At 41.4% G+C, this 12,211-nt stretch overlaps 3 protein-coding genes across 3 annotated transcripts; 1 reads left to right on the top strand and 2 right to left on the bottom strand.

Moving 5' to 3' along the window:
* Nucleotides 1-338: 338 nt before the first annotated feature.
* On the bottom strand, nt 339-2,011 carry LOC118647319. Its single transcript, XM_036291980.1, has one exon. It carries the CDS (start codon nt 1,993-1,995, stop codon nt 562-564), a length of 1,434 nt encoding a protein of 477 aa, XP_036147873.1. The 5' UTR covers nt 1,996-2,011; the 3' UTR covers nt 339-561.
* Nucleotides 2,012-8,473: 6,462 nt separating this feature from the next.
* Nucleotides 8,474-9,673, top strand: LOC118646894. Its single transcript, XM_036290798.1, has one exon. The coding sequence runs from the start codon at nt 8,474-8,476 to the stop codon at nt 9,671-9,673; it is 1,200 nt and encodes a 399-aa protein (XP_036146691.1).
* Nucleotides 9,674-10,404: 731 nt separating this feature from the next.
* Nucleotides 10,405-11,284, bottom strand: LOC118647329. The gene is made up of 2 exons (XM_036292030.1): nt 11,109-11,284; nt 10,405-11,004 (listed from the first exon to the last, which is right to left on the bottom strand). The coding sequence occupies exons 1-2, from the start codon at nt 11,153-11,155 to the stop codon at nt 10,422-10,424; spliced, it is 630 nt and encodes a 209-aa protein (XP_036147923.1). The 5' UTR covers nt 11,156-11,284; the 3' UTR covers nt 10,405-10,421.
* Nucleotides 11,285-12,211: the final 927 nt, after the last annotated feature.

The raw sequence follows: 12,211 nt of genomic DNA, 5'->3' as shown, positions 1-12,211 counted from the left end.
TCGTACCCGATTCAATCGAAACGTTACCGTGGGGACATTATCGGATACCCTTATAATATATAGTTGTATATATTTTATCTTTTGCGCATGATGTACTTTTAATTTACCATGTATTTTATATTTTACATATATTTATTAATTTTACATCTAGCGTTTCATATATTTTATAGTTTATATTTATTATTTTTTACATTTTACACTTATTTTATAATTTTACATTTAGCGCTTCATGTATTTTATATTATACACATATATTACATTTTATGTATTTTTTATGAACTTTTTTTTATACTATTGTAATTTGTATTTTATAGTACGCATTTTTTATGTTAATTTTCTATTAAAAAAATTAATACTAAGAATAATTAAAGTTGATTACATTTTATAGTTTTACATTATACATTTTATAATACGTATTAATAAGAAAATGTATTAAGGATGATCAATGGATGGATAGGTAATAAAGAAGTCTCGTATATACTTATTATTAAAAAAAAACTGTATTTTTATTTTTATAAATTTACATTACACTTTTATATGATTATAATAAAGAAAATATTCTTATATGACATTGTCTTTGTGAATCCACGAATTATGTGATCCATCGAATCCCAACCACTTGACGTAAACCTTGTCACCCTTCCTGCGCAATACTTTCTCCACGAGATACACGTCCGGGTGAGTCGCACGATGCAACTCGTGCTCGTAGAACGCTCCAACTATAGATGTTCCGCGATAATCCTCTAGTAAATAAGTTACGGGATTGGTATGCTGTACTTTAATAATTTTAAACACCTCGGTTGTCCAATTCGGTGTGTAACCCTTTTCAAAGACTGTCTTAAATTTGCTCACGCGTACAGAATCACCAACTTTAAATTTCGCTCGACCAGCAATCTTTATCGAACTGTACACCGTATTCAAGAGTCTTTCAGCCACAGCAGGGGTTACGTCGACGGGTCGCATACCGATAGTTCGGTGTTTCCGAGAGTTGTAATTTGACACGAGATCCGGTAACAGGTCAATCCACTTGTAATTACCGTTGAGTGTAAACTTCTTCCACATGTCGTTTTTCAGCGTACGGTTAAACCGTTCGACGACCGATGCCTTCATTACCGAGTACGTTGAATAATGATTGATATCATGTTTTTTCAATATTTTCTGCACATCGGCATTGTAAAACTCTTTTCCCTTATCAGTCTGTAAATTTTTCGGGCATCTTGCGCTCTCTCGAATTATCTCGACGATAGCATCAGCTGTATCGCTTCCACCCTTGCTCTTGAGCGGAATGGCCCACGCGTGCTTGCTCAACACATCGATGACGGTGAGTATGTAGTGGTAGCCTTTGTTGAAACGTGAGTACGGAATCATCTCGACGATATCAGCCTGCCATAGATCGTCGTAGCCTCGAACTATGACGTGTCTTCGTTGAAAACTTCTTCTCGCCGGAGCATGCAGTTCCTCGACGAGTCGTCGCCTTTCGGAACTAATATTGGATTTCGGTGGTTTCATGGATCGCATACCGATCGTTCCTGTTTTTTCTATTCCGTTTCCATTCTTTGTCTGTTCTGTTCCTGTTTTTTTCTGTTCCGTTTCTGTTCCGTTTCTGTTCTTTTCCTGTTTTTTCTGTTCTGTTTCTGTTCTTTCCCTGTTCTGTTCCCGTTTTTTTCTGTTCCGTACCCGTTCTGTATCCGTTCCGTTCCTGTTTTTTTCTGTTCCGTTTCCGTTCTTTTCCTGTTTTTTCTGTTCTGTTTCTGTTCTTTCCCTGTTCTGTTCCCGTTTTTTTCTGTTCCGTACCCGTTCTGTATCCGTTCCGTTCCTGTTTTTTTCTGTTCCGTTTCCGTTCTTTTCCTGTTTTTTCTGTTCTGTTTCTGTTCTTTCCCTGTTCTGTTCCCGTTTTTTTCTGTTCCGTACCCGTTCTGTATCCGTTCCGTTCCTGTTTTTTTCTGTTCCGTTTCCGTTCTGTACCCGTTCCATTCCTGTTTTTTTCTGTTCCATTATGTTCCGTTTCTGTTCTTTTTCCGTTCTGATACTGTTTTTTTTCTGTTCGGTTTCTGTTCTGTACCCGTTCTTTCGCGTTCGTTTCACGTTTGAATTATCTTTTATCACTGCTTTCTATCGTCTTTCAGCAGTGGTTCTTTGTCTTCCGGTCTTACCGATCGATCAGACAATCGTTCGTAACTATTCCTGACTTGATTTACAACCGTTCGGTAACCGTCCGACAATCGTTCCCGAGTCGTTTGATAGCGATCCTGCACCGTTCGATAGCTATCCGACAACCGTTCCTGAACCGTCCGCTGTTGATTCAGGAACCGCTCAAAATTATTCGTTAAACGTTCGTAACCGTCTTTTCGCCGTTCGTTATTACTCATTGTTTTTAATCTTGATACGATATGGGTGACATCGATCAATCGACTGACACGTTTCGCGATTACGCAGATTAATTTATAATAAGACCCGCTTCGCGAAGTTCTTCGATGATGGACAGAATCTCGTTGTCGTGCGCGTTGTGACCGGCTCGACGCGATGCTTCGAGTAACCGCAGACGATCTACCAGTTCATTGGGATTGTCCCAGTGCACGTAATCGATCGCGTTATCATTTAACGTCATAGCGTGAGGTAATCCCTTTCCAGATTTCTTCGTTTTCGGCGTAGGTTCGATCGACATTAACGGTGCGATCAGGTGTTTGTACTTGTATCCTCTGTTGCTTCGTAATTGACTGTCCTTGGTGTAATTGCGTCTATGCACGTTTGTAGCAAACAATATGCTTTTGTACTTTTGTAAATCATCATCTGTGTAGATGTCATCGGCGGGGATTTTCTTGAAGATCAATTCGTAAAGACCAGGTGTACCAGCGTAACGTACATTGTCGATAATTATATTATCCTCGTTGTCCACATCGAAATGTTTATTACCGAGCATCATTCCATTATTCTCAAGACGAACACCGTATATATTGTCTATGTCTACATCGCTCTCTCGGTTACCGCTCAGGACAGTCACGACATATTTTTGACTCAGCGGACCAAATTGAGCTTGCAATGCTTTTCGTCCTTGCGACGTCTGTAATTGATTTCGAACAATCGTCGCAAGCGAGTCATCCGTCGTTTCGAAAACATTCTCAAGCGATTCTATCGGTTGTACGGTTGTAGGACGCGGTGTAGAGGTTATCATTGGTACGTCGTTTGAAATTTGTAAATGATTAGATTTTTGCGGTGTTGCAGAGATATCGAACGAGACGTTCGACCGTTTTTTCTTACTGGCATATTCTTCCCCCTCTTCCTTCTCACGTTTACGGGTGAACGAAACGTTACCGATCGGCTCCTCTTTTATCGCGCGTACGCCGGAATTGTCAATAATCTTTTGCAGCGGTTCGATCAACGGTTCAAAGTGTCTCTTAGTCACGATATCCTCTTCGATCCTGCCGGTTTTTAGAGCACGATGTTTCTTTCGAATCGATTCGCTCGTTTTTTCAATTTCTCTCGCGATTTTCTCGCGCTCACGCATATCTTTGTTTTCAGCCATGTTAACAGAGAGTGTTGATCGCACGTTTCACCCCGACAAGGTATCAATAACGACTAACTGTTTCGCGGTATTGCAAACTCGTTAAATCCTCTTCTGTATCGCCCGTTAGCAAGTGCACTGTCCTTGTCTATCATCAAAAATCCATAATCACGCTGCCAACAATCGCGACATAATTCACTAAAGTCATCATACGACATGTCGGTGTTTACATGATCGTTGTACACATGTTTCAAGTTGGTACCGTCCTGCTTAAAGAGGATCAGCAGGTTGGCGTTATCGCGTATAAGATGTTTAGGTATTCTCGCGTACGACTGACAGAGATAAAAACAGTCGACGTTCGAGTGTCTACCCATTGAAAAATATTCTCTCACGACATCCTGCTTATCGCAAGCAACGTCATCGAAGACGAAAATCGAGTTTGGACGCGCCTCGCTCGGTGGAATGACGTCACTGTTATTGGAGAACGTAAAGTAACCGATCTCGTCCATCGACGACAACAAATTCTCCAGATATCGATATTTCGGCTGTTGTAGCGATTTCGAGTACACGTACACGTTCTCGAAATGTACACCGTGTGGACATTCCAACAAATTTATCAGAACGTTGGTTTTACCGCAGTTCGACGGACCGCAAATGATGGCGCGTATAGTATTCGGCAGCATCGCACCATGCTTACGCCTCACCCCGCCGTCTCCCATCGATTGTAATTTATCGTCGTAATTCGTTACGCAAATCGTCAAAGGTTGTCGCACGAATCTCATGTTTTCCGAATCTGATTACACATCGGAATCGAACGTCCTATTTATAGGTGTGTGAGTGCGGTGTACGATCTATGGAAATACGCCTTTGTATGTTTGCACATGCGTGATAGAGGTGTGTGCGTGTGTTTGTGAATGCAGCGCACGGAGAAAGAAACGTATGCGCGCGTCGTGTGTGCTAGAGAGGCGCTTGATAGAGAAAGACGTGTGTGTGTGTGTGTGTGTGTGTGTGTGTGTGTGTGTGTGTGTGTGTGCTAAAAAAGGCACTTACGCATGTGTATACGTAACAGAGAAGACGGTTACACGTGTATGCGTGCTAGAGAAGGCATGAGTATGTGCGCGTATGTGTGAACACAGCGTGTAGAGAAAGAAGCGTATCGATGGTCGCGTGCTAGAGAAAGCGTGAGTATGTGTGCGTATGTGTGAACACAGCGTGTAGAGAAAGAATATCGACATCAACGGTGCGACATCGCATATCGACGGTCGCGTGCTAGAGGTGTGTGTGCGTGCGTGTGTGCGTGCGCGAGTGTGTGTAAACGCAGTGTATGGAGAAAAGGAATGTATCGACGGTCGTGTGATGAAGAAAACATGCAGGATTGAGGGGTGATTAAAAAAAGATACGCGATATATCTATTATATATATATATATATATATTTAAAATATTAATAATAGAATTATAATGTATCGACAGTCGTGTGATGAGGAAAGCATGCAGGATTGAGGGGTGATTAAAAAAGATACGCGATATATCTATTATATATATATATTTAAAATATTAATAATAGAATTATAAACTGTATAAAATAATTATAAAACTAAAAAAAGAAATTGTATAATACATTTTTTAAATACTACATATAACTATATCTAAATATAATCATAAAATATATCTAAAATAATATAAAATCTAAAATATAAAAAGTACTATATAACTATAAAAAATATATATATTTTTTTTTAATTTCTATAAAAAAAATGTATTTTCTATTTGATCTAAAACGTAATTTGCGTAACCATTATAATCCCAGTTTTCCGGGTTTTTTTGCTTTTCCACCACCTCCATTCCGAATAAATATCGTAAGTCAAAAATATCTTCGTAATTGTAATCGTTGTCATCTTCAATATCCCCCCATATCCAGTCATGATATTTTCGATCTATCCGGCGGCTGCACTGCACCCGCAATCGGTGCTGTTGAATGTTTACGTGCTGCGGAATGGATATCTCGGTTCTTAATATTACGTTGCCGGAACACATGCACTAAAACAAGCACAAAGTATATTATTTAATTATTTATTAAAAATACGCAATATATACGTTGAAATATAAAAAAATGGTACTTACAATGATTGCAGGCAAATCGATGTATGCAGCCGGGTCTAATGCGGGAAAAGTTGTTGGATGGCGATGAGCCGTGCGCACCGCCTGCCGGCTATGGATATATATATATCCTATAGCCGGGAAACTTTTTGGAAGTGCTATATGCACCTCTTCCTCACAGCAAAGGCACTGCAAAAATGAATTAATATTAATATAAATTAATCTAAATGATATAAATTAATATAAATAATGTAAAAATAGGTAAGAAGTACTTACAACCAGTGCCATTGTTTCGGAATTGTAAAAGTCCATTGTGTCTTTGCAAAACTTCAGACTGAACTGACGGTCAGTCCGACTTCGAAGGCTACTGTTTATGATTTTGGTACTTATCATCCCCACGCTGTGGAGATGTCACTTGAGCCTATCGTCGATGCTCGAGTAAACTATAGCCCTGTGACGTTTCACTCATGGCTTGAAAACTATTTTTTCATAATAGTACTCGCACAGTTTTTTAAAGCAAATAATAAAAGAATTACTAGGAAACAAAAACCTCGCAGGAACCACTATTTATAGGCATGCAAAATCGCGCATCGCTCAGTAGCAAACATGTATCTCATACTATCACATCCCTCCAATATTATAAATTTGAGCGCTGAACAGTTACAATTCGTACCAAAGATCGTTCTGTTACGCGAGTGCGCCAACTATATCGAACACGTGTGGGACAAGCTTCCGGAACATATAAAGGTTGATTTCGAAGTTCAACAATATCGTCGCTGCAACGAGCATTATAATCAGCCGTGGCAGCAAACGCACATCGACGGACCCGCGCCGTTGATCAAGAATTGTACCGAATGCCAGTTGTCGCAAAGGTAAAAAGCGGCTGCGGTCATCTTTTGAATCGCGCGATAAACGCGCTTCCATTCGAGCTACATATCCCCGGTTATCAATTTTGCGGACCGGGAACGCACTTGGAAAAACGATTAGCTAGAGGCGATAGGGGTATAAATCCGCTGGACGCGGCGTGCCGCGAACACGACATTGCGTATTCTCGCAGCAACGAGCTCGCCGACAGACACGTGGCGGACGAGATACTCGCCACGAAAGCACAAACACGCGTAATCGCGAAAGACTCGGCTCTCGGAGAAAGAGCAGCCGCCGCTGCCGTCTGGGCAGCCATGAAAGCCAAGACAAAGATAGGTATGGGCATGAAGAAGAAAAAAAAGGTAACGAAAAAAAAACGTATACTTCCGACAGCGAGACGAGGCGGCATGTTACCAATTTTACCGATATTGGGCGCGCTCGGATCATTGATCGGCGGCGCGGCCGGTGTGACAAAGGTGGTAAACGACAGCAAAGCTGCGCGACGTCAGCTCGAGGAGCTGCAACGTCACAATCGCGCGATGGAAGGGCGCGGAGTATATCTCGCCCCGTACAGAGGCGGACGAGGGCTGTACCTCGCCCCGTACAAGTACGGAAAAGGTGTAAAAGCGAAACGAAAAAATATGTCAAAGAGGCGTTAAAAATACCCGCAGGTGTGACGACGAACGTGCAACTACATCAATTGGCAAAACGATTGTGCATCCCGTATTTCAGAGGAGTGTTTATGCGTAACGCGCTACCGACGAGCGGTGCGCGTCAAAACGAGAGCGGTATCGTAAATCTAGACGATGCGGAGGGCCCCGGTACTCACTGGGTAGCGTACGCAAAGAGGAGAAATCACATGGCGTATTTCGACAGTTTCGGCAATCTGCGGCCACCCAGAGAACTCGTACGATATTTTGGGGACGATGTGACAAAGATAGAGTACAATCGAACGTCGTATCAAACTTACGATCAAAGGAATTGCGGACAACTTTGTCTGCTATTTTTACACTCGATTTAAAGACCGACGTTGCGCTGTTTAATCTCAGTATTCGTTCAAACATGTCGCTGACATTTACGCTGAGCGGCAAGAGCAGCATTCTCGCGGCAAGCTACTCTCCGGCTATAGATTTGAGCGACGACGATTACGAGCTCGGTTTAGCGATCTTTGAAACATATAACACGATACCGAACGTGAATGCTTCAAACAATAAATTTTACTTTGGCAAAGACAACGCGGAGATTACGATTCCCGAGGGATCGTACGAGTTGCATGCCATTAATGAGTTTTTGAAACGTGAGATTTCGCAAATACGTCCGCGACGTGACGTCGCGGCTGAAGATAGTAATGGTGGAGATAAAGATCCGATTACGATCCGCGCAAACTATAATACGATGAGATGCGAGATCAGATGCGCACACAAAATAAATTTTGGCAAACCAAACAACATCGGCTCGCTCCTGGGATTCACATCGAAGCGTATACTAGAACCGCGAATATGGCATGAGTCGGACGTGTCAATCAACATAATGAACGTAAACATTATCCGCGTAGAGTGTAACGTGACCGCGGGCGCGTACAGCAACGACAAAAGCGTGCACGCGATACATGAATTTTCACCGAACGTTCCACCTGGATATAAGATCTCGGAAAGACCGTCGCAGATCATTTACCTGCCGATCATCGTGCGGAGCGTTACGAATCTGACGATACGCGTGGTTGACCAGAACGGACGATTGCTTGATTTTCGAGGAGAAGAAATTACCGTCAGATTGCATGTGCGACGACAGCTGCAACGATAACGCGAACGTGAGATGCTCGTACTACACGCGTCGGAACGCGCCAGAAAAATAAACATCTTTACGACGAAAACACCAACGTTACAGCAGTCATCCGATACTTTTGCGACGACATTCGATAATATTCGATCATCCGACTGTTCCAAGGAAAAGAGGCTCACCGCGTCGAACGTTGAATATCTACAATCTCTGGGATTTGCGGTGCGACAATGACGGATATTTTAAATATCGAGGACGAGCCGATCTTTGACGATCGCATCGTCAAGATCGAGACTCACACGTACAATCCGTTCGCCAACACGACGTTCGAATACAATGATGAGATAAGAATTCCTATACAACAACAGGATCTTTACACGTTACCGCACGAAAGTTTTCTATACATTGAAGGAAAACTTATAATAAAGAAACCAGTTGCGGGATCTGATGTGACATTGGCAAATAATTGCGTCGCGTTCATGTTCGATGAGATTCGATACGAGCTCGACGGTGTGGAAATTGATCGAAACAGAAACGTCGGAATAACCAGCACCCTCAAGAACTATGTAACTATGTCAGCCGCCAGAAGCGTAATCGCGAGGAACGCCGGCTGGGATCCGTGGAATCCTCCGAACGGATACTTTAATTTTTGCGTACCGCTCAACATGCTGTTGGGATTTTGTGAAGATTACAGACGCGTGGTGATCAACGCTCGCCATGAGCTGATTTTAATACGCGCGCGTAACGATAACAATTGTCTGATGGGAAGTTCAGAATTGGAGCCAAAGATTGAATTACTCAAAGTTCAGTGGCGAATGCCGCACGTGTTACTGAACGAAATAAATAAACTGTCGATGCTGCGTGCTCTGGAAAGCGGGCGATACCTCAGCATGGCATTTCGCTCTTGGGATTTGTACCAGTATCCTTTATTGCAAAGCACAACCAAACATTCGTGGGCCATCAAGACCGCTACTCAGCTTGAGAAGCCTCGATACGTCGTTTTCGCTCTGCAGGCTGGTCGGAAGAATATCATGTCTGAAAACATGAGCCGATTCGATCATTGCAAATTAATCAACGCAAAACTCTATTTAAACTCGGAATGTTATCCGTACGATGATCTGAATCTGGATTTCGATAAAAATAAATGGTCGATTCTGTACGAGACGTATGCACATTTCTGTAAAAACTATTACGGATATGATTATCTCGAGCCGAATCAATCCGTCACCACGTTTCGACATAATGGTCCATTCGTGATTATCGATTGCTCTCGACAAAACGAATCGATCAAGAGCGCAACCGTGGACGTACGCTTAGAATTTGAATGCAGAGAAAATGTACCCGCGAACACTACAGCGTACTGTCTCATTATACACGATCGTGTGATTCAGTACAACCCGTTGACCAACGTTGTGCGCAAAATTACCTAAGTGCGGCGCCACTTTTTCTCCAAAACAATATCAGAATGATATAAAAATTTATAACGCGTCGAGACGGATCACAGTATTCTCAACGACATCTGTCATGTCTGTACCAACGTTCGTGGACCTGCAAGGTTTCATCGTTGGTGGAGAATTTATCGTTAAGGAATTTGCCTCTCTCAAAGATGGATTTGAACTCACCCACTACATATTTACACCCACCTATCCATGGGAATACCTTACCAAGGCAGAAAGACGTCAGGTGGCGTGGTTGAAAGTGAATCATCACGGAATATCATGGGAGGATGGATTGATTCCGCACAGCATGGCTAGAGATTTAATTACCAAGGCAGTGATGGGTACAACTGCAACCGATGATGAAATTGTCGTGTACGTAAAGGGATGTGAGAAACGAGAATGGCTGCATGACTTACTCCTGGACGAGGCGAAAGAGGAAGCTAATGTCGAAAATATCGAAGTGCATTACGAAGACATAAAACCTCTAAATAAGTTGGACATTACGTACACCTTACGTTGTCGAAATCATGTTAACAACTGCGCTTTACAAAATGTATTTAAACTGTTTAACTGGTGGTCTAGCAATAAAAAATAATTTTTTTTATGTGTTGTGCATTTTTTATATTTCCATTACCCCCGTTTATATTTCCTCTTCTCCGTTTTATTAATTAAAATAGTTTTTTAAGTTAGGATAATTGATAGAAAAAAATAATTCTAAAACGTTTATAGAAATACATATTTATTTATTATTCAAAGCATCATATACAATATTGTCTGATGCATAAACCATTAGTTCGCAGTCTACGAGCGAAGTTTTTACACATATTTCATCTAATAGCTTTACAGCATCGCACTTATTATTAATATTATTTCGCTGCAAGCAGTTTACAAATCGATTATATTTTTCTTTCACTACAAACATATCCCGCGACAATTTAAAGTATACATTATTGATGACATCTTCAAGATTTAGTAAAAATTGCACGGTCAAAGGTTTCATATACAAGGCTTTGTTATTTAATGTAAATTTTACGACACTCCCGTTATGTAATTTGACGAGTTCTATAAGAAGATTATCAATCCACAGCGATGTAACAGTGGTTGACTGCAGGAGTCGCTCAATATCCATGCGTTTCTCGATCATTATTATCCATACGTCACGTGACAGCGGTATCTGATTGCCTTTGTTGTCACCAAGAATCATCTCCACAAAAGGTTCAAGTCCCACACTGACTCCGATATCCAAATATTTGTAGGCAGTGACGGTTAAAGCAAATCGCCTTCCCAGGATGCGAGGAGTATAGCGTGGCTGCGATAATGTTCTGTAAAAAGAATATATCAAGTTATAGAAAAATATAAAAAATATATAGGATTTAAATATATAGGATTTAAATATATAGATTTTTTTTTAATTAAAAATACTTACGATTTATCGCACCCATCATTCTGTTGGATCGGAACGTAATAGTTCATCTCGTACGGTTCTTTCTTCAGACACTTTACAATCTGACTTCCACCAATCAACTGCTGCGGTAACGTAGATGAAGCTTTACCGTTCGTATTCCACTAACTGACTGATGTAATAACGTTGTCGAGAGCTCTTTTTATGTCATTATCCCCTCTACAAAATATCTCATTTTTTTATCCCCCTCTACAAAATATCTAATTTTTATCCCCTCCACAAATATCTAATTTTTAACACGTTCACTGCCGATTCATTATCTAGAAATTTAAGCTGCCGACGGTTCGGCGCTCCGTGAGATAAAAAATTTGTTTATAACAAGCAGCTACCGGATATGGTTAACGTTATTTGTTTTTTTAGCTTCCAAGAGCTACCAAATAAATTTATCAGCTGCCGACGATTCGGCGCTCCGTGCAATAAATATTCTTAGAAATTTTTAATTGTTTATATCAGGTTGCAACTCGCATATTATTTTACTTAAAAATGTTTATACTGATAAGTGACAGAAAAACCCATAGATAAAAATTGTTTATACCTACCCTTAGCCGCAGGGTCTAATTGTTTATATCAGGTTGCAGCTCGCATATAGTTTTACTTAGAAAGATTTAAGTAATTGTTTATATCAGATTACAACTGAGATTACATAAATGCTCATACCGATAAACGGTTATCGACTGGTATTTGTTTATATCAGGTTACAACTAGCATGTTGTTTACATAAAAGTTTGTACTGATAAGCGGCTGGGATTTGTTTATATCAGGTTACAACTGAGTTTATATAAAAATGTTTATATCAGGTTACAACTGAGTTTATATAAAAATGTTTACACTGATAAGCCCCTCCGCCCTCCCCCCGCAACGTCATACCCCCCGCGACGTCATACCCCCCCCCGTGACGTCATACCCCCCGTGACGTCATACCCCCCGTGACGTCATACCCCCCTCCCCCGTGACGTCATACCCCCCTCCCCCCGTGACGTCATACCCCCCTCCCCCCGTTACGTCATACCCCCCTCCCCCAAATACCCCCCCCCCCCCCGCCCCTCACCCCCCCTGAGATCCCATGG

The sequence above is a fragment of the Monomorium pharaonis genome, chromosome 1 (assembly GCF_013373865.1).
Source record: "Monomorium pharaonis isolate MP-MQ-018 chromosome 1, ASM1337386v2, whole genome shotgun sequence".
NCBI lineage: Eukaryota > Metazoa > Arthropoda > Insecta > Hymenoptera > Formicidae > Monomorium > Monomorium pharaonis.
This window is presented reverse-complemented; position numbering and strand designations above follow the sequence as displayed.